The sequence below is a fragment of the Gavialis gangeticus genome, unplaced genomic scaffold (genome assembly GCF_001723915.1).
Source record: "Gavialis gangeticus isolate Ggan-Ray unplaced genomic scaffold, GavGan_comp1, whole genome shotgun sequence".
NCBI lineage: Eukaryota > Metazoa > Chordata > Crocodylia > Gavialidae > Gavialis > Gavialis gangeticus.
In genome coordinates this window covers 49,302,739-49,327,155 of record NW_017729004.1, presented here as the reverse complement: position 1 = coordinate 49,327,155, position 24,417 = coordinate 49,302,739, and the positions used below count along the sequence as shown (strand labels likewise).

Sequence of the window (24,417 nt, the reverse complement as noted above, 5' to 3'; positions counted from 1 at the left end):
AGAGCTTTACAAGCTTTATAAGTGCAACAGCTTTCATCCCAGGCACATTTGGCTTTCCACACTCACAAGCCCATTGTCAGGGCCTATTTGCTCCCTAATCCTCACTAGGTGGCCTGTTCAGATCCGCTGATTTTTGAAGCTTTGAGCATCCGCAGCAATGGTATTGCTCTTTCACTCGCAATCACACTCCTTCCATAACCCACAATTTTAATTGGCTTAAGGCTTCCTGCCACCCAAGGACCACTCCACCCGCCAGCAGCTCGCCCTCTCCTCCTCGCCGGAGAAGCAGGTAAGTCAGCGGCGTGTGTGCACAACACGGCGGTTTAATCAAGTCTAAATTGAATCAGTGTTTTTTAAAACCCAGTGCTTCAATTTAGGGTTCCCATTTCATCTACACACAGCCTCTAGTTCTAAATCTATTCTCTTGTTTCCATAGGGGCAACATGTGATGTGAGAATGGCTGGTTTGCTAGAAGACACTAAGAACTTCACCAGTTTTTTCTTCAAATAGTGGATTCCTCTGACACTGAATCACTCAGCTGAACACAGCACAAAACTTGATTTCTCACTAATCAAAAAAAAGGGAGAGTCTGCAAATTCTGTGTATTCCCCTGAGTCATCAGGCAAACAAGCAGGGACAGCTCTTATGCTCCAATTCTTCTGTCAACTATGGACTCTCTCTCACTTCAGAATTCACTATAAGAGAAAACTGAAACTGTTTTGTGGAGCTTGATCTATTTGAAATATGTTTTCCTTCTATTTTACTTTCTTTCACCAGCCTTCTATAGCTTTATGTTAAGGGTTAGTCTTTGGGTAACCCTGTCATAGTGCACAATAAGGAACCCTTGTTGGCCCTGCATTGACAGTGTGAGAGGGCTGAGAGGAAACACCACCCCTTGCCTCATTAGAGCACAAAGACATCTTGCAAATTCTGAATGTTCAGTGTGGCATTTTGCCACAGACTGGACCTTCTCTTCACCACTCCCAGTGTGTCTGTAAGACACAATCTAGTCCTATGGATCCAAACATCCTCTTCTATAAAGGAATCATTTTGGGTATACATCATCTGAAATTATTCTAAAGACACAAGTCTAGGTTTCTATAAGGTTATTCTAGGTATGCATAAAATGCATTATTTTATAGAAACATTTTCCTGGAGCTCATTTTCCTGGAGGTGAAGTCTGAGGGCTGGGTTTAAAATTTTAGAAGTCTCATCTTTCTTGGTGAAAGGTTAGACAAGTTTCAGTATTTTAATGAAGTTAAAAGTAGTGGTTTGTTATTTTAACAGTGATAATATCTATGTCAGATAGACTGAAGACAGATGGCCACTACACTGAGTAGGTTGCTAACAAGTAGGAAAAGCTATCCCATCTATTATACTGTCAGTACTGGAGGAAGATTGATATTTAGATACACTGGATTACCATATTTACCCAAAACTGCTATATGCTGGGTGGGGCCAGAGCCAGAGGGTAAGTGGCAGCAGCTGTGGCTCTGACTCTGAGCCCAAGCTGGGGCCAGAGCTGGAGCTGCAGCAGCCACCTGCCCCCAGCTTGTACTCTAATCCAAAACAAGTGGCTTTTTTATCCATGGTACATGGGGGGAGGGGGACCTTGTCTTGGATTCAAGTATAGATGGTAGTTGCATGCATCATGTGTCTTTCTTCCCCTTACAAAAAGTATCCTAAATATTTGTCCTACACAAATTTGCATGTACCAATAAATGATTTTTTGTTTTGTTTTAAGCATATGCTTCCTTTAATCTTTGTCTTTTCTGCAAAGAAAATTAACTTTTCCTGATGTTATATGAGGAATATTTAAAAGTTATGGCTGAGATGCAATGTAGGGATTTTAACCACAAGTGGTCTTCACTAATGGATCCTGGGTGACTGAGCAGTTAAGGCATCTCAGAGTTGTTTCAGAGCCAGGAGTTCAATCCTTACTCTGGATTTATTTTTCATTCTTTTATGTGTTACTGGTTAGAGGAACAGGTGCTTAACCACATTACACTAGTGTCAACCTTTCACCTCCTCCTCCATGAATTGGCAGAACCCTCCCTTGAAGGGCTTTGCTTTAGCCAAACACCATTACACAAAAATACTGGCAATGCTTAAAGTGGTCTCTAAAGCAGTGTGTGTATGGGAAGAGGAGGAGGAATTTTATCATCACTCCTACATCTGCCCACATTCCTTCTGGCCCTGTTACTTCCCTATTATTTATGATAACATGTCTGTTCCACACCTCCTCAACCTCACCCATGCTCCTCTTATAGTTCATGGGATTCTTCACTGCCCTTTTACTAAGGCATTCAAGGGGGCTGTAGCATTGTTGATGCCTAAACTTATGTCTACATGATGCTCCTAGCGGGTCTTCAGAGGAACGCTCATGAACATACCCTGACTGGCTCCCATTTGCCAAAGCAAGAAATGTGGCAGTGACACTGCTCTAACAGCATTCTCCCACAGGTGCTCAATGCCTCAGTCTCTAGTGTGCTTGAGAGTCACCTCATCACAGGTTTTCTGGATTTGGTATGTACAGTTAGGAATGACTGGGTGGGAAACATTTGGTGACATTCCTCCTTGAACACATGAGAAGCATGGTGTGGATATGCTCGGAGCAGAGAGATGAAACTCTATGGCAGGGCTGCTGTTCCCCAAAGAACAAATAATTAAAAAACTCAAACAGCTAGAAGTATGACACACTCCCCTCAGTGACACACCTAACTTTCGAGAAATTGTTTCCCAGGTCTGTGATTCACTGTGACCTGGTGTACTTTAAGTACTTCCTATTTCATCCTCTTTTCCCTTGTCCTTCTACTACCTATCAGGACTTTTGATTACAGAGTGGAAAAGAGCTGTATGATAGAAAAAGTTGCTGACTGGGTAATGTATTTATCCCAGCCATCTTCTTCCATTTAAGTTCCTTTCCCTCTTTCTCCCAGAAAGGTACTCCATTGCTGTGAAAAATTAGGATCGTATAAATAGCACAGGAAGGGACCTCATGGGGTTATCTAATCCAGCCACCGGCTCAAGGCAGGATCATTCCAGTCAAGTGTCCATCTAACCTGCTCTTGAAAATATTCAGGGATGGAGATTCTACAACTATTCTAGGTAACCTGTTATTGTCATATTTCACAACATTGTTGGTCTTTCTAAACTGAGGGGGCAGCAGTTGAGCTGGTTTCTTGATTAACAATTATTTTTGCTCCATCACTTCCTGGTAGGTGGAGCTGGTGACACTGTCAGTCCAGATGTCTGACTGAAGGGCAAAGGAAGACACCGGCCATGGTAAACACAGCTACTGGAAGACAATTTTCTTAAAACTGCTCACCCATATAACAAAACCAACTCAATCCCAAATAACCACATGGTAAAAACACCTTGCAAAGAGCAGGCCAGGAGGGGCACAAACCCTAAAATGACAGTCAGAAAATATCTAAAGAAATATTTTAAATGAATTGCTGTCAGTAGCTCATGCATGAGAAGTCCTAGGGAAGATTCAATGTATGCTGCCTAACCTGCTTTTGAATCATCTGGGTATTTTCTATTCAATGTATATTCTTCTTGTTTCCATAGGCTGTTTAAAGAAGACCTGAAGAAATACTTGAAAGCATTTTATTTTGGTTTTCTTGGGGAGTGTGCATGTGTTTTAACCCTAGAAATGTCAGGAATATAATAGTCCCATGACATCTACGTGGAGCACATCACGGGCCACTGCCAGTACACCAACACCACCAGACAGACCACAACCAGACTGGACCCAGAGGGGACTGCCTGAACCTCCCTCTGCATCTGACGGACTTCACTTCGAGAAGAATCTTTAGCAACGGACCACCCCACTCCACCCAAAGAGGACCCCCGCAATGAAACTCTATATGGACTGAGTAACTTTTCTTCAACCTACTTCCTCCACCATTGTGGACCATTGTATGGGTTTGTGTGTATCTATCTTCTTTCTCTGTCAGCATCGTGAACCCCCTTCCTCTTCTTCCACCTCTGGGCTTAGTTGGCTAACATTGTATTTTCTGTAATGTAGTTGCATTCCCTTCCTCAGCCCCATCCCTCTTATGTTAGTCCCTCACTTGGACGATCTGTATTTCCCTACTAGCTTTGTCATCTTTTCATACCCCTTAATAGCTACTAATAAAATTGAATCTGTTCTTCTGCAATTTTGCTGGAGGGTCTCTTGGATGCTTTGGAAAATGTTCATGGTGCTGGGACTTAAATTAAAACCTTATTTGTCCCCAAAGAGCTCATTAGTCACTGCAGATGAATGAGTGTTAACACAACATAAATAAAAATTGGAACAATGACTAACAATTCCTTCCATTCTCAGTTACTCAGCTTTCGCTCACTTGAGCCATCATTTTTTGAACTTAAATTACCATGAAACATGAAAAATTCTCAGGGAACTAATTTTGCTAGCTGATAATGAAGGCAATATAAGAAAAATAACTTTATAGCAGGTCTTCAAATGTAAACTACTAGCATAGGCAGAAGGCAGGGCAGGGTGGCACCAGAAATGTGTTAAGAGGCATGAACTTATGTAGGCTACAGCCTACTTCAGATGTTTTTGGCTGCCTGCAGATGTGGAGAAAAAAACCGAACAACTCCAGCCCCCGAGCACTTTATTTTAAACTCGGCATGCTCCTGCACCAAGCCCACCGCATGCCCAGAAGAGGCAGGGCATTAGTTGCACCTGACTTTCCCAAACTGTATAGTAGGGTATAGACCATGGGTGGGCAAAATGGAAGATATGGCCAGCAGCGAGGCTCCATTTCCCAGCAGCCCCTGCCCACATCACTGTGGCCAGTTTCCATGGAGACCTCAGGAGTGGTGGGCCCATGACAGCACAGGGCCAGAGTTTCTATGGAGACCAGCCCCAGCAGTGCTGGTACGCAGCTGGGTGGGGAGCTGCTCTGGGGGTGGGGCTCAGATGTAGCAGCAGTAACAGGGGCAAGCTGTGATCCATGAAATAGGGGACAGACCCCAGAACAGACCTCCCTCCCCTGCTTCTCACTTTCCCATCCTGAGACAACCTTCATTTGAACCCTTATACAGTGAGGGCTGATTTGTTATGCTATTGGAGCACTCTGCAGCTATACTCTTCTGTTCAGGCCCAGCTTTAGAGTGCTTTAAAGGGGCTGATTGCATGGCAAATTTAATTTCTATCTGCACCTTAAGGATACTGATACAAGCTGTTATGATACAACTGTTATATTTGCATGATGCTGTAGCCATATAAATGTAGCAAAAACTGCTCTATCTTTAATCCTGCTTCCTTCAGAGTCAAAGTTAGGGTAATTTAGATAACCTGTATCACTGAAGAATCACACAGATGTAATTGGTACAGAGTAATTGATGATGTCCCTTCCTAAGCAGTAGCTCCCCAACCGCTGTGAGGTATTCCCTGATTTCTTCTATCACATAATTAGCAAAAGATCTTTAAGTAATTCTGTTTTGTGATTTGTCCCTTTTTAGCTTTTGAAGTAGAGAAAATGTACATTTGTCCACACCCTTTGAGAGCATTACTATAGTAAGTTACATTACCACGACAAGTATACTGAGTATGTTACAAATGTTACTGGGTTGTTCAGTCCTGACTAGGAGGGGTAATATGTTCTTGCATATACCTGACCCCAAAAGAAAAAGTGAAAAGGAATCTAATTAAAATGATGTTGTACATTTAGGCTAGAGACAGAAATTATACATAAACCAGTATAAGTGACTGGAAGCCAGTTCAAATCTGTAACACAACAGAAGCTCAGTGCACATAAACTACTTTAAAAATGGCGAAAACTGTTTTAAGATGAACCTGGATGGATGTAGTATCAGACTTAGCTGATTTAAAATAAATCATTTTACTGAACTTCTGTCCCAAATCCCCTCCAGATTCAAGTTAACTCAGCATCCCAGGAGGTTTTGCAGTCCCAGTCCCAGTCCCACAGCATTCCAGGAGGTTTTGCACCTCTCCCACAAGCTCCCTCATGCAGGGTGGGTGTGCTATCCTTGGCACAAGACATCTGCTCCAGCTGAAAAGGGAGGCATGTTCTAGCGACCCCCAGCTTCCGGCCTGGGCCACTGCAGCCTAGTGGCTGCATTTCTGGAATCAAAAGTGAATGTCTGTTCACATGCTTATCAGTTCAATCAATGCATCTTAGACTAACCTGCAAAGATTGAACTGATTCAGCCTCAGGCTTTTTGATTAAGTGTACTTAGCCTTAGGCAGCATATGCTGTTGAAATGCTGAACCAAACTGGAAAGATTCCAGTAAATAAATTAATTAAAGTAAAAACAAAAATAAAAGCTTGCAAGAGTTGTGCAATCTTGATAAATAAAACAAGCCTCAGTTAACTATTCATTGTTAAAGAAAAATTAAAAACAAACTAAAAGAGAAGTCCACAGGGATGAGTGCAAATAAGGGCGTGAAAGACCTAAATTAAAATTTGTGACTCAATATGTTGACTCTGCATTGTCTCTGCTTTTTGTAATGAAAACAAAACAATTAGGAATCTATATACTTCAGCATCTTTTCTGAAAACAATACTTCAAGGAAATAACTAGCAATACAATCAAGTCAGTGACTTCTCTTTTAACATGACATGGTTTCAATTAAGAAAAAAAAAGTTAGGATGAAGAAGGCCTTACAAGCTAAATAAAACTGTGTATTCAGATTTTGAGTGGGCAAAAGGGTTAAGCTTTTTGTTGTAAATGTAACATGTGTTATGTTAATGTAACAATTTAAGTCCTTCTTGCATTTCTGATGATCTCTCTTGCCAGGAAAAGGAGTATTTGTTTTGTCTGACTTTAAATTCTCAGGAAAGCAATGCTAGAACTACACAAAAAAAACTATGCCTATTCTTTATTTTGACCTCTGCCTTCCAAAAGGAATAGCTTAGGCATGATGCATTTTCCAGAGAATCGAGGTATGAAATTCCCTTTCTTATGGAAAAATCTTACCTGGGTAATCATTCTTGTCTACATCCGAGTCTCCTCTTAGGGTAAAGCCAAATCCCGCAGGCATGGACTGTGAGGCCCAGAATCCACTTAGAACCTGGGAAGGCTTAGCATTTAACCCATTACTGTGTCCATTGTAGACAAGTACTTTGCCTCCCCTATCTTCACCAGCAAATGGTGCACCGATTGCAATGTCTGCAATTGAGAAAGAAAGACAGCTAAGTAGAACAAAGGCTAAACTAATTCCTACAGAAAGATACAACCCATGGGCCCATATTATGCATTAAGAGCTGAGGCTTAATTGTTTTTCTTTTTGGTACTATATACTACCAATATGTAAAAACAAAAGTGTTAAATACCTCTAACATTTCAAACTTTGAGGCCTTTGGATGTAAAAAGTTTATTTTCAAATGTCAAGGTGCTCACATTGCAGTAGACAGACAATCCATACCTTATTTTTTATCTTGTGGGGGTGGGGGGAGTTCCATGTTTTCAGGGCAACTCATTAAAATGTAATAAACCAAGACCAAATTAATTGCTAATGTAACAATAATGTATTTAAGCAAGCACTGTGAGATGTTCCCTGATTTATTCTATCACATAATTAACAGAAGATCTTTAAGTAATTCTGTTTTGTGATTTGTCCCTTTTCCAAAAAAATAAAAATAAAAATCCATGAATGCATTGTTGAACAGCCACCATTGTAGCATGCAGAAGAAAAAATTGGTACACAGTGAAACAATACTATCAGATTGATTTTGTTTGGTCCTAAGTAAAACACCTTACAATGAAAAGTAAAATATTTCCATTGTTCCCATCACCAACAATAAAATATAAGCAGATAGAAAATAAAGCTGTTGAGGAGGATCCTGGAAAGGAGAAAAATGTAAAATAAGAGGAAGTCCCACAGGGAACACACAGCTATAATTCACTCAAAGGCTCCCTGGCTATCACAAACTATAAGAATAAGATGGAACAGTTCATGCAAATAGCAGATCTCTGAAAGTGAGTTTATACTACTAATTGCTCTGGGGCCATGTGTTGTTTATAATTTATGCTTGTTATATATTACAAACTCTCCCTTGCTAATGGTTAGCCACAAAGATCAACGAACAGCCAAGATAACTAAGTAAACTATATGAATTTACCTGCCAAAAGATAGGGGCCAAGGTTTTCAAATTCTCTAGTGACTTTTGATGCCCAATTCAAATTGCTTTTAAGGGACCTTATGTTCCAAATACCAGCCCTCTAACAATTAGCCCTTTTTCTATGTTTCAAGCTGGGACCCAAAAGTCAGGAATCTATTTTAAAAACCTTAGCCACCATGTGGAGGAAATAATGTACAATAGCTGGGACAAAGGGGGGGAGGGGGGCACAAATGTTGAAGGCTTTAAGGCACCCAAAATGAAAATAGACACCACAAAGCAATGTTTATTTTCTTCGATGTGTTTTTTCAACCTACCAAAAAAACATAGATACCCAGGCTTTTTTGAAGAACATTTTAAGGATCATGGGGCAGAATGACAGTGGGTGCAGGGGTAGGGATGCACCTCCCTTTCAGTCAACACAACATGGGAGCAGCAGCCTAGGACTTTTGAAGTTCCTGAATTGGATAAGAATTCCCCCCTTGTTTCCCCTCCATGCTCAGTATCACCTCCCTTCCCCTCCCCTCCCTTCCTCTACCCACCACTGCTACTATCTCCAGGTGTCCCAAGGGTGGGAGCAGCTCCAAGGCCATTCCTGCCCACTCCAACCAGGCACTGCAGGGAGCCAGGATCAGCTTGGGACAGGAGCAGAAGCAGACAAGTTCCCCCTCTGTGCCCAGTTCTTGTGGGTGTTCTCTCCCAGCCCAGGAGCAAGCATGGAGGAAGGAAACCTGCTTACTAATGGTGCTGCTGTCTCCAGTTGAGCCTGGCTTCATGTGCAGCCTGACTGGAATGGGACACGAGCAGCTCTAGAGCCTCCTCCCCTGGGTCAACCAAGAACAGTGAGGACATCAGCAGCAGTCAGGGAAGGGAGAAAATAGTAGGGGATGGGGTGGGAAATGCCACTGTGCACAAAGGACACAAAGAGGAAGGGAGAGGGTAGGGATGATTGTTATGTGACAGACTTCCACAGCAGAGTCTACCCTTGGAGGGAGGAAGGAGAGACTACTCCAGCACTGAGCTCACTGCAATAAGCAGCCGCTTGCAGACAGCTGAGTAGGTGGAAGGGGGCTGGGAACTGAAGCTGGAGTCCCACACACTGGGGCAGGAATCACCCAACTGCAGCTTCTCCCCACCTGGCTGGGCACGTGATGCCCAGCATGCATCCCCACAGCCATTGCCCTTCCCCACACTATCCGCTGCCTGGAGTGACACAGGAGGCAGGAAGAGGAGGAACAGGAGCTGCTGGAGGCAGGGGGAGCCGAGCAGTACCTGGGCAGCTACAGCACTGAATTCAGCTGGATGTGATTTGCAAAGTTCAACCTTTAATTTTCCTTTCATGAGTGAAAGATTCTCATCGGTTTCAACAGTGGATGTTTGTGTTAAGAAATGGACGTGTTGTAGAAAAACAAACCTGTAGCTATATATTATTTATTTGGCTTTTTCTCCAAGTAGCTTTTCTTCTGTTCTCAGAAAGGACTGTAAAAAAGGAGTCTCCAGATGCAATCTATTACTGAATTTAGTACATAGACAATTTGTTTGCAACAATATATAATATAGAGAGAAGTTACCATTATAGCCATCCTGGTTGAGATCTCCGAGATGAGCAATGGCACTGCCAAATCTACCAAACATGTCGGTGCCTGACAATATCTGTGCATCTTGGAAGTAGAAGGCACTTTCCTGCAGGTACAGGTAAACTTGCCCTACTTCCTTAGGCTTACTTTCAAATTCCCGCTCCATAAATAGAGGGGCCCCAACTAAGATGTCATCTAAGCTGGAGAAATAAAACCAAAATCAATGTCAATGGGGAATTCAGAAAATGTTCAGTTATCAATATGAAGAACTATTACAGTGAGAACACTGAAAAGCCACAAATACCAGTTAGCATTAGTATATAGTCAACAGGGATTTTACTAGATTATAGTCATAGAATTTGGCTTATTGACACTCAGACAGGTCCTAAAAACACTGCCAATGAGACACAAATTACTATGTTTTCTGGTGTATAAGTTACCTTCTCCCCAAAGATATCCATGTGGGGAAAAAAATAATATAAAGTTGATTAAATTCTAAACAACTTCTTACAATTATTTCAATTATTTTTCATTAGATAGCTTTATTGAAGAAGATGCCTTAATTTTAGACATGCTAGACATTTTAGACATTCTTTTTGGGGAAAATTGTTTTATCTGCTAAAAAACAGCACATTATACAATATAGCCTGCATATTTTTCAAGTACAAAGAAGATTATGATGAATAGAACAAAAATAACAAGCTTTAAAAGCAGACCAACTTTTGTGAAGCTAGAGCAGCAACTAATGTACAATCAGTGATAGAAATGTGAAACTGGGAGACTGAGACCTCAGTCCAGAATACATACTCTGGCACATGTTTTTTCTTTGAATGATATGCTTTTTTGGATGAAGTTCTCAGAAGAAAGAATCCAGAATCAATACAAAGGAAGAGACCAGCTGAAATGCTTTCCCTATCTTACTGCTCTAAATACAAAAAATATGGCTATGATATTTTAATATAACCAACAAAAAGATTGCCTACTTAAAAAGGATACAAAAATGAGTATGATTCTGGGAAAATTGAGAGTAACAGAACTAGCCTCACAATATGCAAATCAAAGATACACAACATTCATGTCAAATGAGGATATGAAACCTGTTCCCAAGTTCACAAAAGCGGGCTTGCCAAGTAACTTTTAGTGGATAGCAGATGAGGGTTATGATATGAAAAATCTTTGTTACTGTAAAGGATTACTACTTGACTCTCATATACTTAATTTTGGTGAAGCTTGTATTTTCTTGTCCTAATTCAATTGACAGCAAAACTTTTCCTACCTTGAACCTGACATGATCTCTCAAAAGCCTTAACAGCAAGCAATGAAACTGGCAAACCCACACTAGATATTCTTTCTAAGTATAATGGAAAAATCCAATTGATTTTAACAGGCAATAAAACCAATAATTGTATAGAAATGCAACACAGATCTATAATCTTTTCTGCAGGTGTAGAAGAATCCTATAGAATTTTAATTTTATAAATTGCTTCACAAACTATATAGGAATGTTATTTTTTATTAAACATTTTGCTGCAAGGGAAAGAATACTTTAAAATGTAAAATAATTTTAAATGTAGTTCTTCATTTTCAAAAGTCAGTTACCACCCCTTGGTGCAGACATCCTACAAAAAAGAAAAAAGCAGATGCTGAATGAGAATTTAAAATGTGTTTTTCTTTCCATGTTAAACATCAAAAAAAATCTTTCTCTATTTATGGAAAATGTTAACTTTCTGAACAGAAAGTTAGCTGAAGTCTTTGACATGCAACAGATGCTGTCAAAAGGGAAAATGTTATTCAGATAACATCAGTGCTTTATTTTACAAACTGATCTCATTATTTACCATTATAGCATGCTTTGCATATGAACTTTACCAGAGAATCACAGAACAGTAGGGCTGGAAGGAATCTCAGGAGGTCATCTAATATAAGTCCCTGCTCAAGATAGGATAGTCTCTGACTAAAAACCATCCCAGTCAAGTGTTTGTCTAACCTGTTCTTAAAAATGTTCAAGGATGGAGATTCCACAACTTCTGAGTTGCATGTTCCAATACTTAGCCACCCTTGTATTGAGAAAGCTCTTCTTAAAATCTACTCTAAACAATTTAAAGACCACCTTCTCTTTCTGTCCTTTACAGACACAGAGAATAATCTGTGTTCACCCTCTATATAACTACTGTCCAGGCATTTGAAGACTACTATTGAATCCCTCCTCTGTCTTCTCTTTTCCAAACTAAATAGTTCTACTTCTTTGAGTCTGTCCTTAAAGTTGTACGTCCCTGCTCCAAAAGATCCTAAAATCTGTATAGAAAAGGGAAATAAATGGGGAGGGCAATTAAGTATTTTACAAATGGGAAGTTAAGGACAAGAGACTGAAAAACACACTTTTAAGGTATTTAGGAAATGAAAGCTTCAGAACCTCACTTGTGAGATTTACAACAATACTAGCAAATCAAATGGGAGTTAGGTAGGCACCTAAAATACCTTGGAAAAACTGATTCCCAGGGACTTGCCAATTAATGCACCAGAAACCAACAGTGAGGTCAGGAATTAAGTTTAGATTGCCTGAGTTTCAGTCTAGTGGCTTAACTGCGAGACAACCCCTTTTACACAAGTGCTGTAAGATTAAAAAGTTAGTCATCTTGTGACCCTTACTCTTTTCATGAATACCCATTGGCACTAGTAAAATCCCACCCTTACAACATTGGTTGTTAGGGAAAAGCAAACTGTTTATGTGGAAAAAAAATAGAATCCTAGAAAATTATGGTTGGAAGGGACCTCAGGAGGTCATCTAGTTCAACCCCCTGCTCAAGGCAGGACCATCCCCACCCAGAACATCCTAGCCAAAGCTTCATCTAGCCGGGTCTTAAGAACCTCCAAGGATGGAGATACAACAACCTCTCTGGCAACCTGTTCCAGTGTTTTACTACCCTCCTAGTGACAAAATTCTTCCTAATAGTTAACCTAATGTTCCCTTGATGCAACTTGAGACCATTGCTCCTTGTTCTGTCATCTGCTGCCATTGAGAACAGTTTAGCTTCACCCTCTTTCAAACACCCCTTCAGGTAGTTGAAGGCTGCTATCAAGTCCCCTCTGTCTCTTCTTCTCTAGACTAAATGAGCCCTGTTCCCTCAGTCTTTCCTCAGAAGTCACATCTCTCAGGCCCCTCACCATTTTTGTTGCCCTCTGCTGGACTCTATCCAATTTGTCCATATCCTTTCTGTAGTGGGGGGCCCAAAACTGAACACAGTACTCCAGATGTGGCCTCATCAGTGCTGAATAGAGGGGAAAAAAATCACTTCCCTTGACCTGGTGGCAACACTCCTACCGATGCAGCCCAGTATGCCATTGGCCTTGTTTGCAATAAGGGCGCACTGCTGGCTCATATTCAGCTTATTGTCTGCTGTAATCCCCAGGTGCTTTTCTGCAGAGCTGCTGCCCAGCTAGTCATCCCCCAACCTGTACTGATGCATGAGATTGTTCCTTCCTAAGTGCCGGACTTTGAACTTGTCCTTGTTGAACCTCATGAAATTTCTTTTAGCCCGATCCTCCAGTTTGTCTAGGTCACTCTGAATCCTAGCTCTACCCTCCAGCATATTGACTACTCCCCCCAGCTTGGTGTCATCTGCAAACTTGCTGAGGGTGAACTCATTGCCATCTTCCAAATCGTTAATGAAGGCATTAAACAAAATCAGCCCCAGGACAGACCCCTGGGGCACTCCACTCGATACCAGCTGCCAACTAGACATTGATTACTACCCTCTGAGCCTGATGCTTCAGCCAGTTTTCTATCAACCTTATAATCCATTCATCCAGCCCGCACTTCCTTAGCTTGCCTGCCAGAATGTTGTGGGAAATTGTATCAAAAGCCTTGCTATAATCGAGGTATATCACATCTACTGGTCTTTCCTCATCCACAGAGCCAGTCGCCTTATCATAGAAGGCATCAGGTTGGTCAGGCATGACTTGCCTTTGGTAAATCCATGCTGACTGTGCCTATTCACCTTCTTTTCCTCCAAGTTTTTAGAAATGGATTCCTTGAGGATCTGTGCCACGGTTTTTCCAGGGAACGAGGTGAGGCTGACTGGTCTGTAGTTCCCTGGATCCTCCTTTGTCTCTTCCTTAAATATGGGCACTATGTTTGCCTTTTTCCAATCAGCCAGTACCTCTCCTAATCACCATGAGTTTTCAAAGGTGATGGCCAGTGGCTCTGCAATCTTACTAGCCTACTCCCTCAGTGCCCTCAGGTGCATCCCATCTGGCCCCATGGACTTGCATATGTCCAGCTTTTCTAAATAGTCCCTAACCTGTTCTTTTGCCACTGTTGGCTGCTCACCTCCTCCCCAAACTGTGCTGCCTGGTGCAGTAGTCTGGGAGCTGACCTTACCTGTGAAGACTGAGGCCAAAATGGCATTGAGTATTTTAGCCTTTTCTGCATCCTCTGTCACAAGGTTGTCTCCCCCATTCAGTAAGGAACCCACACTTTCTCTGATCCTCCTTTTGCTACTGACATACTTGTAGAAACCCTTCTTGTTACTTTTCATGTCCCTTGCTAGCTGCAGTTCCAGTTGTGCTTTGGCCCTCCTGATTTCATCCCTGCATGACTGAGTAATACTCTTATACTCCTCCCTATTTATTTGTCCAAGTTTCCGCTTCTTATAAGCTTCGTTTTTTGTGACTTAGTTTACTGAAAATTTTCTTGCTAAGCCAAGCTGGTTTTCTGCCATACTTGTAAGTCTTTCTGCACATCGGGATGGTTTGTTGCTACACTCTCAGTAAGGCTACTTTAAAGTATAGCCAGCTCTCTTGGACTCTCTCTCTCCCTCAGACTGGTTTCCCATGCAATCCTGTCCATGAGTTCCCTGAAACATGTAAGGGCACTGTGTACCACATGCAGTCCATGGAAAAGGAGCTCATTGGGCTCTTTATCATCTTTGCATTCTCCTGGGTTTGGGCTGCTAAGTGTGGGGGCAGAGCAATCACACAAATTATTGCAGCCTGTCCTTGGTTGCCCACAGTCAACAAAGCAACCTGGAATCCCCTGAGCACTCAGCTTTCCTGTCTTCATGTCCCTGACATATGTTTCCTGCCAAGACATAGCCCCCAATTTACCTGTCATCTTTTATGATCTTCATTTACTTTTTATTTATATTTCTCTCAGAGTGCAAAATAAAAAGCTGTGAAACCTGGTTTGGTTTGCTTTATCATTTGGTTAATTTTCCAGGATATTGCCTTCTAATGTCTTGTTTTTGCATACTGTAGATGAATCATTTATTTGGCTGCGTGATTGACATTATCCTTCTTAGTTATGGAAACTTTTCAGTCACTGTTAGGTTTTGCACAAGTTAGAATTTTATGAACTATGGATGTCAAGCTAAGTTCAAGTTGACATTATACCTTTTAAAAGGCATCAGGACCAAAAGAAAGTACAAAACTTACTAACAGCAGCATATACTCATATTTGTAGCTCAATATGTGGTGGTACGTTAATCAGTTTCAATTAGATTTATTTCAGCCCTACACCATCATGTTGTAGTTAACATAAATCAGAGTATTTGTTTGTTCCAGCACATAATGGTTTCTAAAGCCATTACTGCTTCCTTACTAATCAAAAAGTGGTATAAAGCACAAGCTGACCACCTGCTGGAATTTTATTCAATTCCTTTGTACCCTGCTGAGTAACAAACAGCAGGAGTATGGGAAGTGTCAATAGGTCAAAGTGTAACTATGTGGAGCTTTGGTAAAGTACAAAGAAAGACTGGTAAACATTTTATTTTACTGTTTTTATTGGACACATGAGTTTTGGCTTAAAATGAAAAAACTCTTCCTTCTCCTTACTAAGAATTTTATCCATACATTTATTACAAAATGGAAGCTGTTACCTGATCTTTTTTTAAGAGTGTTGGGCAATTTAGGGCAGACTAAAAAAAAACATTTTTCCTTGTTCCCTGCCATGTCTGTGAAACACTTGCAGACTTCAATATGGAAGATTTCACCCAACTGTTTAGGTTCAAAGTTGCCTTCTTAGCTTGTTTTGAAAACCAAAGGGTCTAGTACTGGAAGTTTAAAATAAAAGTGATGACCCTATTCATCTTTTCAGCTGGATAAAAACTAGATTTCAGACCCCTCAGACAATCTGCTTCTGATACCTCCACCCTTCTTTGATCCCCAGCTATTTAACAGCTTTTCTCCCTGCTTTTAAGTGGCCTTTTCCCTCAGCTTTTTTGGGTCAAACTTAGGGCATAGATAAATAAACACATATCAATATAATTTTAATCAGTTTTATATACTGGGACCAAGAATAAGTCAGATGTGCAACTATCCTTGGGTAGCTGCATGAAGTAAGCAGCTATTATACCTCCACACCATCAAGCAGCAGGTGAGCAGGTATTAGCTTGTTTGCCTTCAAAGTGCTCCCTCAAGATGAACATGGATAGATGGCATCTAAACCAGTGCAACTTAAAATAGAGTTTTAGCTTTGATTCTCTCAGGTGTAATTATTCAGTATATGGGGCTAAATTATCCTAAATTAGGTGTCTGTGTTGACTTCCCACTGCTTTTTTTAAAAAACCTGTGTTTTGACAATTTTGCCAGCGTAAACATTTTGTCTGTTCTTGCCCTTAGTCTCACCTTTAGAGATATATTTCTATTAGTATATGTGCAATTCATCTTACTGGCCTGCAAGCAGGCATATTTTCAAGCGGAGCTCCTTTATGTTTTGCTTTCTGTAGAATCTTTAGATCTTGGAGAGTCACTAGATTTCCTTTCAGATATAGGAAGAGAGACCACACAAGCCTCCAAAGCAGTTTGATTATATTGTTGGCACTGGAATTAAAGGCACAAAGAAGAGTTTGAAAAGATTTTGAGAGATCTCCCATGCAGAAAGATTTGCAGAAAATAACCTGTGCAGGAAGTAGTTTGGGTCAGTAAGGGAAGCTCCATAAAGCACTTCTTATGATTTAGTATAGTGGTTTTCAATTCTTTCAAAGTTGAAGACCTTTTATTCAAGGACAAAAAGTGTTATTACTTTTTACAAGGTCATATTTACTCTGAAAGGTGGAAAAAATGTATACTATAGCTGCTACATTTAACCTTATACTTTGAAATTTTTAATTATCCCAAACTTACTCTGGAAATGTTATTTTCTTATTTTAGAAGTTACAATAACTCTTTCAATGCCTCATGACTTCCCACCTCTCCTTTTATTACCTCTGTGATCTTTTTGAGGGTCACTCTCTGTATGAAGATACTGAATATCTTTTGGTGTTTAAACACCAAATGAAAAGTAGAAAAGTCAGATATTCTGCAATAGCCAAATACCTACAGACCTAATTATAACCCTGAAGTAACACCAGGAAAACCCCAGAGCTCTAGACAGTAGAAATCCTCACATCCATCAGAAGCAACTAATGCTAATATTCACTCAATAAGGCCCCAACAATAACACTTAATAGTACCATTCACAAAATTATTGTCAACGTTGCTAAAGTGCTTTGCTGGACTAAGGCCTAAAATCCCTGCAGGCATTATCTTGAGCTCAAGAGGCATTGCTCTTCAGGTTGGCCTCTTAAAACAACCATGAAACATTGCCCCTTTGTAAAGAGCTTTCAGGGGCCAACAAGCTGTGGACCTTTTGAAGGGAGTGCCACCTGAGTAACTGAGGTTGCTGGTGTGGTTCTGGCTGATCTCAGTTTGATGCAAAGCAGACTTCTGCTTTTCAGAAGGGCAGAATATACAGTACTGCTTTTAACTTTTACCCATCTCTTTCGAATAATAGCTTTGCCTTTCTGAATCCTAGGAGATAGAATTGCCCTTACTGTCCCAAGCACATCTTCTCAGTGATCAATAAGAAGGTCTCTAGAAAGGACATGGCCATGCAAATGACTTACTACACAAGAGAAGGGGTAAAGGCCTTTACCAAATGTTTAGCAGCAACCACTTGTGTGTACTTTCCTACCCTGGGCTAAATAGCCAAACAGAAGCTAAATTGTGGTAACATACTCCTCTTTCACTGAAGGCAAAGCTACAGCAATTTAATTTCCACTTATTACAAGGTAAATACATGTATGTAAGTGGTTACTGTGAGGCAGCTGGCACTCAGTAAAAGCTCTAACATTTTTCACCTTGCAGTAAACTGTTTTTACATTTGTTCTCTAAAACTTATTCAGTCAACACTGTAGGCCAATTTTAAAAAAATGAAAAGGAGAGAGAGAGAAAGAAAGCTGAGAAGAAAACTGAACACTTACAACTAGAGGATTAGAAGTTCAGTGCAGATGTGACAGACATTTTGGCAGAGAAGGTGCTTAAAAACTTGAGCTCAACATTTCTGTTTTGGCTTTCAGGCCCTAAAAGAATTATCATGATTTTTGAAGATTTTTTTCCCCCCAGTCACCCAAAATATTAAAAAATATTGTCTTTTTTTGAAAATTCAGGGAAAATGTTAAACACTCAATTATATTGAATTTCAGTGGGTTTGGGGTGCACTGGGTAACCTACCCGTCATTGTTAACATCAGATACTGCAACAGTATACCCAAAGTAAGATGCCATCTGTAAGCAAAAAGCAACATGCAAGTTAAGATCTTCTACTCAATAAAAACTTTTTTTTTTAAATCTGACAAACTCCTGTACTTCTGGATAATAATTCTGAAAGGTAGAAAATACTTTGTAACATACACTTTACACTGTACCATATTTACCCAAATCCAAAATGGCTTTGAATTTAAGACAACCCCCTACTAATTAGATTCTATACATGGAAAATTATAAATTTGTTATTATTTTTCATGTATGAAACTTAATTATTGAAGGGCCATCTTAAATTCATCCCTCCCACTGCTATGGCAGGCAGGGAGGTGGGTGATGGGGCAGGCTGGCTGCCCCTTGCTCCCTGCACCTCCTCTTCACTACTTGCTTTCCCCCCATGCCTGCACTCCCCAGGTTGGGGCTGGGGTCAGGCCACTGCAGCTCTCTGCTTGGACCATATTCAACTCTTTCTCCCCATGTTGAATGAGGAAAGAAACCTCATCTTGAATTTGAGTAAATATGATAATATTGTGGGTATAATTACATTATTTTGAGATGGAATATTTTATTATTTAGGTTTTTTTACCTGTTCACCAGTGAAATTCTGAATGAATGTCAAGTCTGTAGAATTAATAATTGAAACCTGGTAACAGAAAAAAAAATACAAGATTTCAATCACATCATGATAAATTACAATGTAGCAACAGGCATCTTTAGAGGAAATTGAAGGGTGGTCAAGTTGTTAGGATGATAGACTAGGATTTGGGATGTCTGAAGTCATTTCTGTGCTCCACCACAGATTTCGTAAGTGGTGCTGGGCAATCTTCTACACTTTTTGTGCCCCAGTACCTTGTATGCAAAATAAGGAGTGGGGTACTTCCCTGCATTACAGAGGTGCTACATGCATCTGTACACTGAAGATTTTGAGGCACTTGGACACTACAATGATGTGGGAGCCACATGTAATACACCTATATGTAAATTATCTGAATTCAGATAAAATACGTATTCAGAGGAAGAGCGGCATGTGCAGCAAGTTTTAATAGGAGGCTAGAGTTTGGCACTCTTTTTACATTCAAAAGTTCTACTGACATACAAGGGCTACAAATCAGGCTTATCAATTTACCAGGCAGACTGCTCATGAAATTTTAAGGGAAGCATACTCTTCTCTTCAAAATGCTTTTCATGACTTCTCATGTCTGATATTCAATTTATACCACTAAAGACAGCTTCTTTACAGTAAATAAATAGAGAGCACAAGCATTAAACTATAACTCCAAATCTGAATAACCTTGGACTTTACACTTGGGCTTCATCTTCAAAGCAATCTAGCTCACACATTTAGTATGAATAGATGAAATATCAGCTCAATACATACATATCCGAAATTCTGTGCTCCCCTTGGAACTCCAACAACCAATTCTGAAGAGAAAAAATGATTAATTGCTCAGTTATTTTATATGATTAGAACATCAAACAAAGTCCCAGTCACTGGAATCTTCCTAACATATAGGCCCTATCATTGAAGGGTAAGCTGCTAGCCTTACCAAAATGTTCAGTACTTCATGTCAAGAATTCAGCAAAATTTTTACATTTATAAAATGTATCTATTGGCATCTCTAGGTATATGCAATATTAAACCATTACACACTGAACTAGTCTACACCTGGACAGAGTCCTTTCCCTCCTAGTACGCACTAGGATATTTACACTGTGGGTCAACTTTCTGACTATTCAGATGACTCCTGTGGCCATGATACAGCCAAGATGAATTTCTACAGCTGCTACAGCAAAGCAACCCCTAACAGAAATTAAATGCACTTCTACTGAAAACACTGTTTTTCCATAGCTGTATGTTGTCTTTTCTGATTAGGTCTTCTGTATCACCCATACCTTCAAAGTCTCTGCCTGGATCGTTTGTGAAACATGACAGTCATAACATTCTGCTTACCTAGAATCGGTTGAAAATTCTTCCTTGTTATTTTTCCCAAATTTACAGCACATGTCACTCTACTGTTATGTTACTAATGCATTTTCTCTTAACAAGTGGGTATACTTTGATGTTGATACAAATATGTATTGTTTGCAAATATTGCTATTGATTTTGTAATGTGCTTTCATATTCCTGTAGATGAAAGCTCCTATTCTAAATGTAAATAGTTGTAAAAATACCTGCATGTAGAATTTATTAGATCCATGAAAAAGCCTTTGCTTCTAAACGAATCTTGTTCATTATTGTTTTATGCACTTTTGTTCATGTACAGTTAATCCATTCCTTCTTTACATGATTAATTCCATATTTCACTTTCTAATATAATATATTCTCTCTTTATAAATGTAGATTTTAATCTTGCCCTTGAATTGTATGTTTTAGGTGGGGAAGAGAGGATATGGAAACTTCTTACTGTGTCACGGAACATAATACATTAGGATGATGGCAGCAAATACTCTATCCCAGGCACTGTATTCTTAAAGAATATGGACTACAGGTTAGGGAATGGACTAAGCAAGTAGCCCTGCTCTCAGCAAGAAGAGCTAGCTACCAGGTACACAAGCTGCCAGTTTTCAAGATGGAAAGAAGTAAACAGCAAGGTCCCCCAGGGAATCTGTGTTGGGACCAGTGCTGTTTAACATATTCATAAATGACCTGAAAAGGGGGTGAGTAGTTAGGTGGACAAATTTGTGGATGACACATAGTTATTCGAAGTGGTAAAGACCAAGGCAAACCGTGAGGAACTACAGAAGGATCTGACATGATTGAGAGAATAGGCCACCAAATGGTAAATGAAATCCAGTGTAGATAAGTGTGACCACAGGAGTTTGGGATAGAGTCGCTAAATCAAAACGGCCTATACCTTAAATGTGGGAAGCTGCACGTGGCAGCGGAACAGTGGCAAAAACCCTGGTCATATCCAGGGGGACAGGTTATAGCCATGTTGGCCTAAGGACATAGGTAGACAAGGTTCTTTGGGTAAATATGATATATTTTATTAGACCAACCCAAATAGTTGGAAAAATTCTTCTTAGCAAACTTTTGGGTAGAAATACCCTTCGTCAGGCTGAGGAAGCATCTACAGTTGGTGTGTGCTCTTCCTGGATTGAATGAATAGTAAAGAAATCAGAGGCTGATATGCATGCAAGAAAGGCAGTCAGTGAAGATGTAAATTAAGGAGTCAATAGGTGAGAGACAGGCTGTGGGGGGAAGGGAAGGGGAATGAATGTAGCTGGTAAATAGTGGAGCGGTACCTGGGGAGTTAGATATTAGGCAGATTATAACGCGTCAGAAATCCAATGTCTATATTTAGTCCATGATTTTTTGTATCCACTTCATTGTTGATGAAATGAATTTCATAGGCATGTCTGTGAAAAGTGTTTTGTAAATTCCCTTTGAAGATTAGAACTGAGAGACTGGAGAGAGAGTGGTTTTCTTATGAGAAATGTGCCCCCACAGGTAACTGGTTATTCTTGTCTTTGATAGATTTCCAGTGTGCGTTCATTCTGGTGCACAGTTTAGTCTTCTATGTATTTTCCATCAGGGCATTTGGTGCATTGGATGATATATATTACATTTATGGTCATACCCAGTTCACTCTCCCTTTCAGCATCCACTCTGCCACTGCATGACACAGGATCGGGACAAGATGGACCTATGTTCAGGTGCAGTAAATGGCAATTCTTATCTTCTTCTGTACGTTCATTGCTTTTGGTCACAGTAACAGCCGTGTGGTGCATGCTACTTGCCATACTCTAATTCTACATCCGTAACTTTTCAAAAAGATTGCCTACATTGTAGTTGGAAGTGCAACTGCAGTATATGAAGACATATCCAAGTTAACTGTGGTACCACGGCAGCTTAACTGGAGCAAACCAGGCTTTAGCACTGAGCAGACACCTGAATACATACCAACAGGCCATGATGAACTTTTGAACAACCTGCTACCAATCCTGCCCTGCTCTGGATACCTGAGCTAAGCAGACAAAAGCTAGTTTTCCAGCTGTCTTCACTGTGGAGGATATTCCTATCTTCCACTGTGGAGAAAATACAGCTAAGCAAAAGGATGTAGAGATTTGGTTGATGAAGCTCCATTCTCTCTGGGTATAGCAGCCAAGGTAAGATTTCTGTCTAAGCATATTAAGTATAGACAACGCTATTCCTTTTCAGGAATTCCTCTGAACTATTCCTTACCTTTCTAATATGTAAAAGACATTATATTGTTCAGTAAGCCGATAAGTGCCCAGTCAGATGGTTTGCAATCAAGAACATAGGGTTCTTACCTTGTTCAGAGTCGCCAGTAAATTCCCCAGCAGCCACTGAGTATCCTGTTTAAAAATAAATTACAAGAACAGAACCTGACAAATCATTTAGTTCCAAAGAAAGACATTTCTGGAAGAATAATCAGATTTGTTTTCTGGTCCAATAATCTCTATAAAATGTTATAAACTAGTATATCCAAGACTGGATTACAAAGAAAAGTTATTTGTTATGACCAACTTCATTGTAAGTCTGAAAAGCTCACTAAGTCTGCAGGCCGAGATCATTGGGAACAGTTTGGCAATTTAACTATATCCCAAGACTAGCCTTCAAAGCATTAATATTTTATAATTCATATAAAAATAATGTGTAAATGCTATGCTTTTAGTTAATACTTATTTATTACCCATTTGTTTCACTCTCCAGTTTTAACTATTAATGTAATTCAAAGACAGATTTCCAAAGATATTTAGACACCTAGAGATGCAGATTAGTCCTACTAGGATTTAGAATTTACAAAAGATTGTATGGGTATGTCTACAAGTGCATTAATGTGCTTTTCCTAAAGTGCATTAAATTTAGTACCTCCAATATGAGGTACTAAATAAATGTGCATTAGGCTGCACAAATGCACAATAGCACAAGTGCACACTTTTTAGGTAATGCTTAATGCACAATAGCCTATTCTACTGAGCATTAGCATATTAGCCCAGTTTTTTTACACACCGCTTTAATGCACAGTAGAATAGGCTACTGCATATTAAAGCGCATTTGTACACATCTATTGTGAATTAGATGCTTAATTTCCAGGCTAAGTACAGCCAGTCAAAAAACCTGAGGCTGAATTGATTCAATCTTTGCAGGTTGAACTAAGATGCATAGATCGAACTGATAAGCAAGTGAACAGACATTCACTTTTGATCCCAGAAATGCAGCCACATGCCTGCAGTGGCCCAGACCAGAAGCCAGACTGTGCTAGAGCACACCTCCCTGGCTTGGCTGGAGCAGACAGCTTGGGCTAGGGCAGGGGTGGGCAAAATGTGGCGCGGGGGCTGGATGCAGCCTGCCAAGCCATTCTATCTGGCCCACAAGGCCCCTAAAAATTTAGAAAATTATCTGCCCTGGGCTGCCTGTCATGCGGCCCTCAATGGCTTGCCAAAACTCAGTAAGCAGCCCTCTGCCCAAAATAAATGCCCGCCCCTGGGCTAGGGCTAGCCCACCTACCCTGTGGGGGGTGGGTAGGAGTTGTGAGGGAGGTGCAAAGCATCCTGAAGTGCTGGAGGACTGTGAGTTAACTTGAATCTGGAGGGGATCTGGGACAGAAGTTCAATAAACTAATTTAATTTTAATCAGTTAAGTCTGATACTACATCCACCCAAGCTTATCTTAAACTGGTTTCGACCATTTTGGAAGCAGTTTATGTGCACTGAACTGTTTGACAGTACAGCATTTCTACAATCATGGAAAAGAAAGCAACATTTCTTACACGCAGATATATGTATACATTATGCAAAGTTCTCATGGGGCAGGCTGTCAGCTTTCTTTTAAAGCATGTAGTCAAGGAGATATTGTATTTATTTTTTATGCATTTGGACATACTTCTGCTGTCAGTAAAGTCAATTATAGTTTGCTTTTTAAACTTCAGTAAGAGCAGAATTACTGTACAAATCATTACAAAAATAATATTTTTTTTCATTCAGCAATTTACCGGTAAATAGTTTCTAATTATCATAAACTCAATCAATTTTCTGTGATTAGAATGATGTATATTTTAAAAGTTAATGTATACTTAACTATATTAAAGACAAAACAAGAATAGAAAATAACTATAGAAAAATATGGCTGGAAGGGACATTGAGAAGTTTAGTTCAAGGCAGGATCATCCTTGCTTAATTATGCCCAACACAGTTATCTAAACTCTTCTTTTAAAGATTTCCAGAAATGAAGATTCCATAGCCTCTCTAAGGAGG

At 40.1% G+C, this 24,417-nt stretch overlaps 1 protein-coding gene across 1 annotated transcript in view; it reads right to left on the bottom strand.

Annotated features, from left to right (window-relative positions):
• Positions 1–24,417, bottom strand: part of ITGA8 (integrin subunit alpha 8) — a 210,144-nt gene that overhangs the window by 161,401 nt on the left and 24,326 nt on the right. The window contains 6 exon segments of the mRNA XM_019508352.1: positions 6,958–7,149; positions 9,671–9,876; positions 18,167–18,219; positions 18,782–18,838; positions 19,574–19,617; positions 22,471–22,515. Coding sequence (XP_019363897.1) covers positions 6,958–7,149; positions 9,671–9,876; positions 18,167–18,219; positions 18,782–18,838; positions 19,574–19,617; positions 22,471–22,515 — 597 coding nt within the window.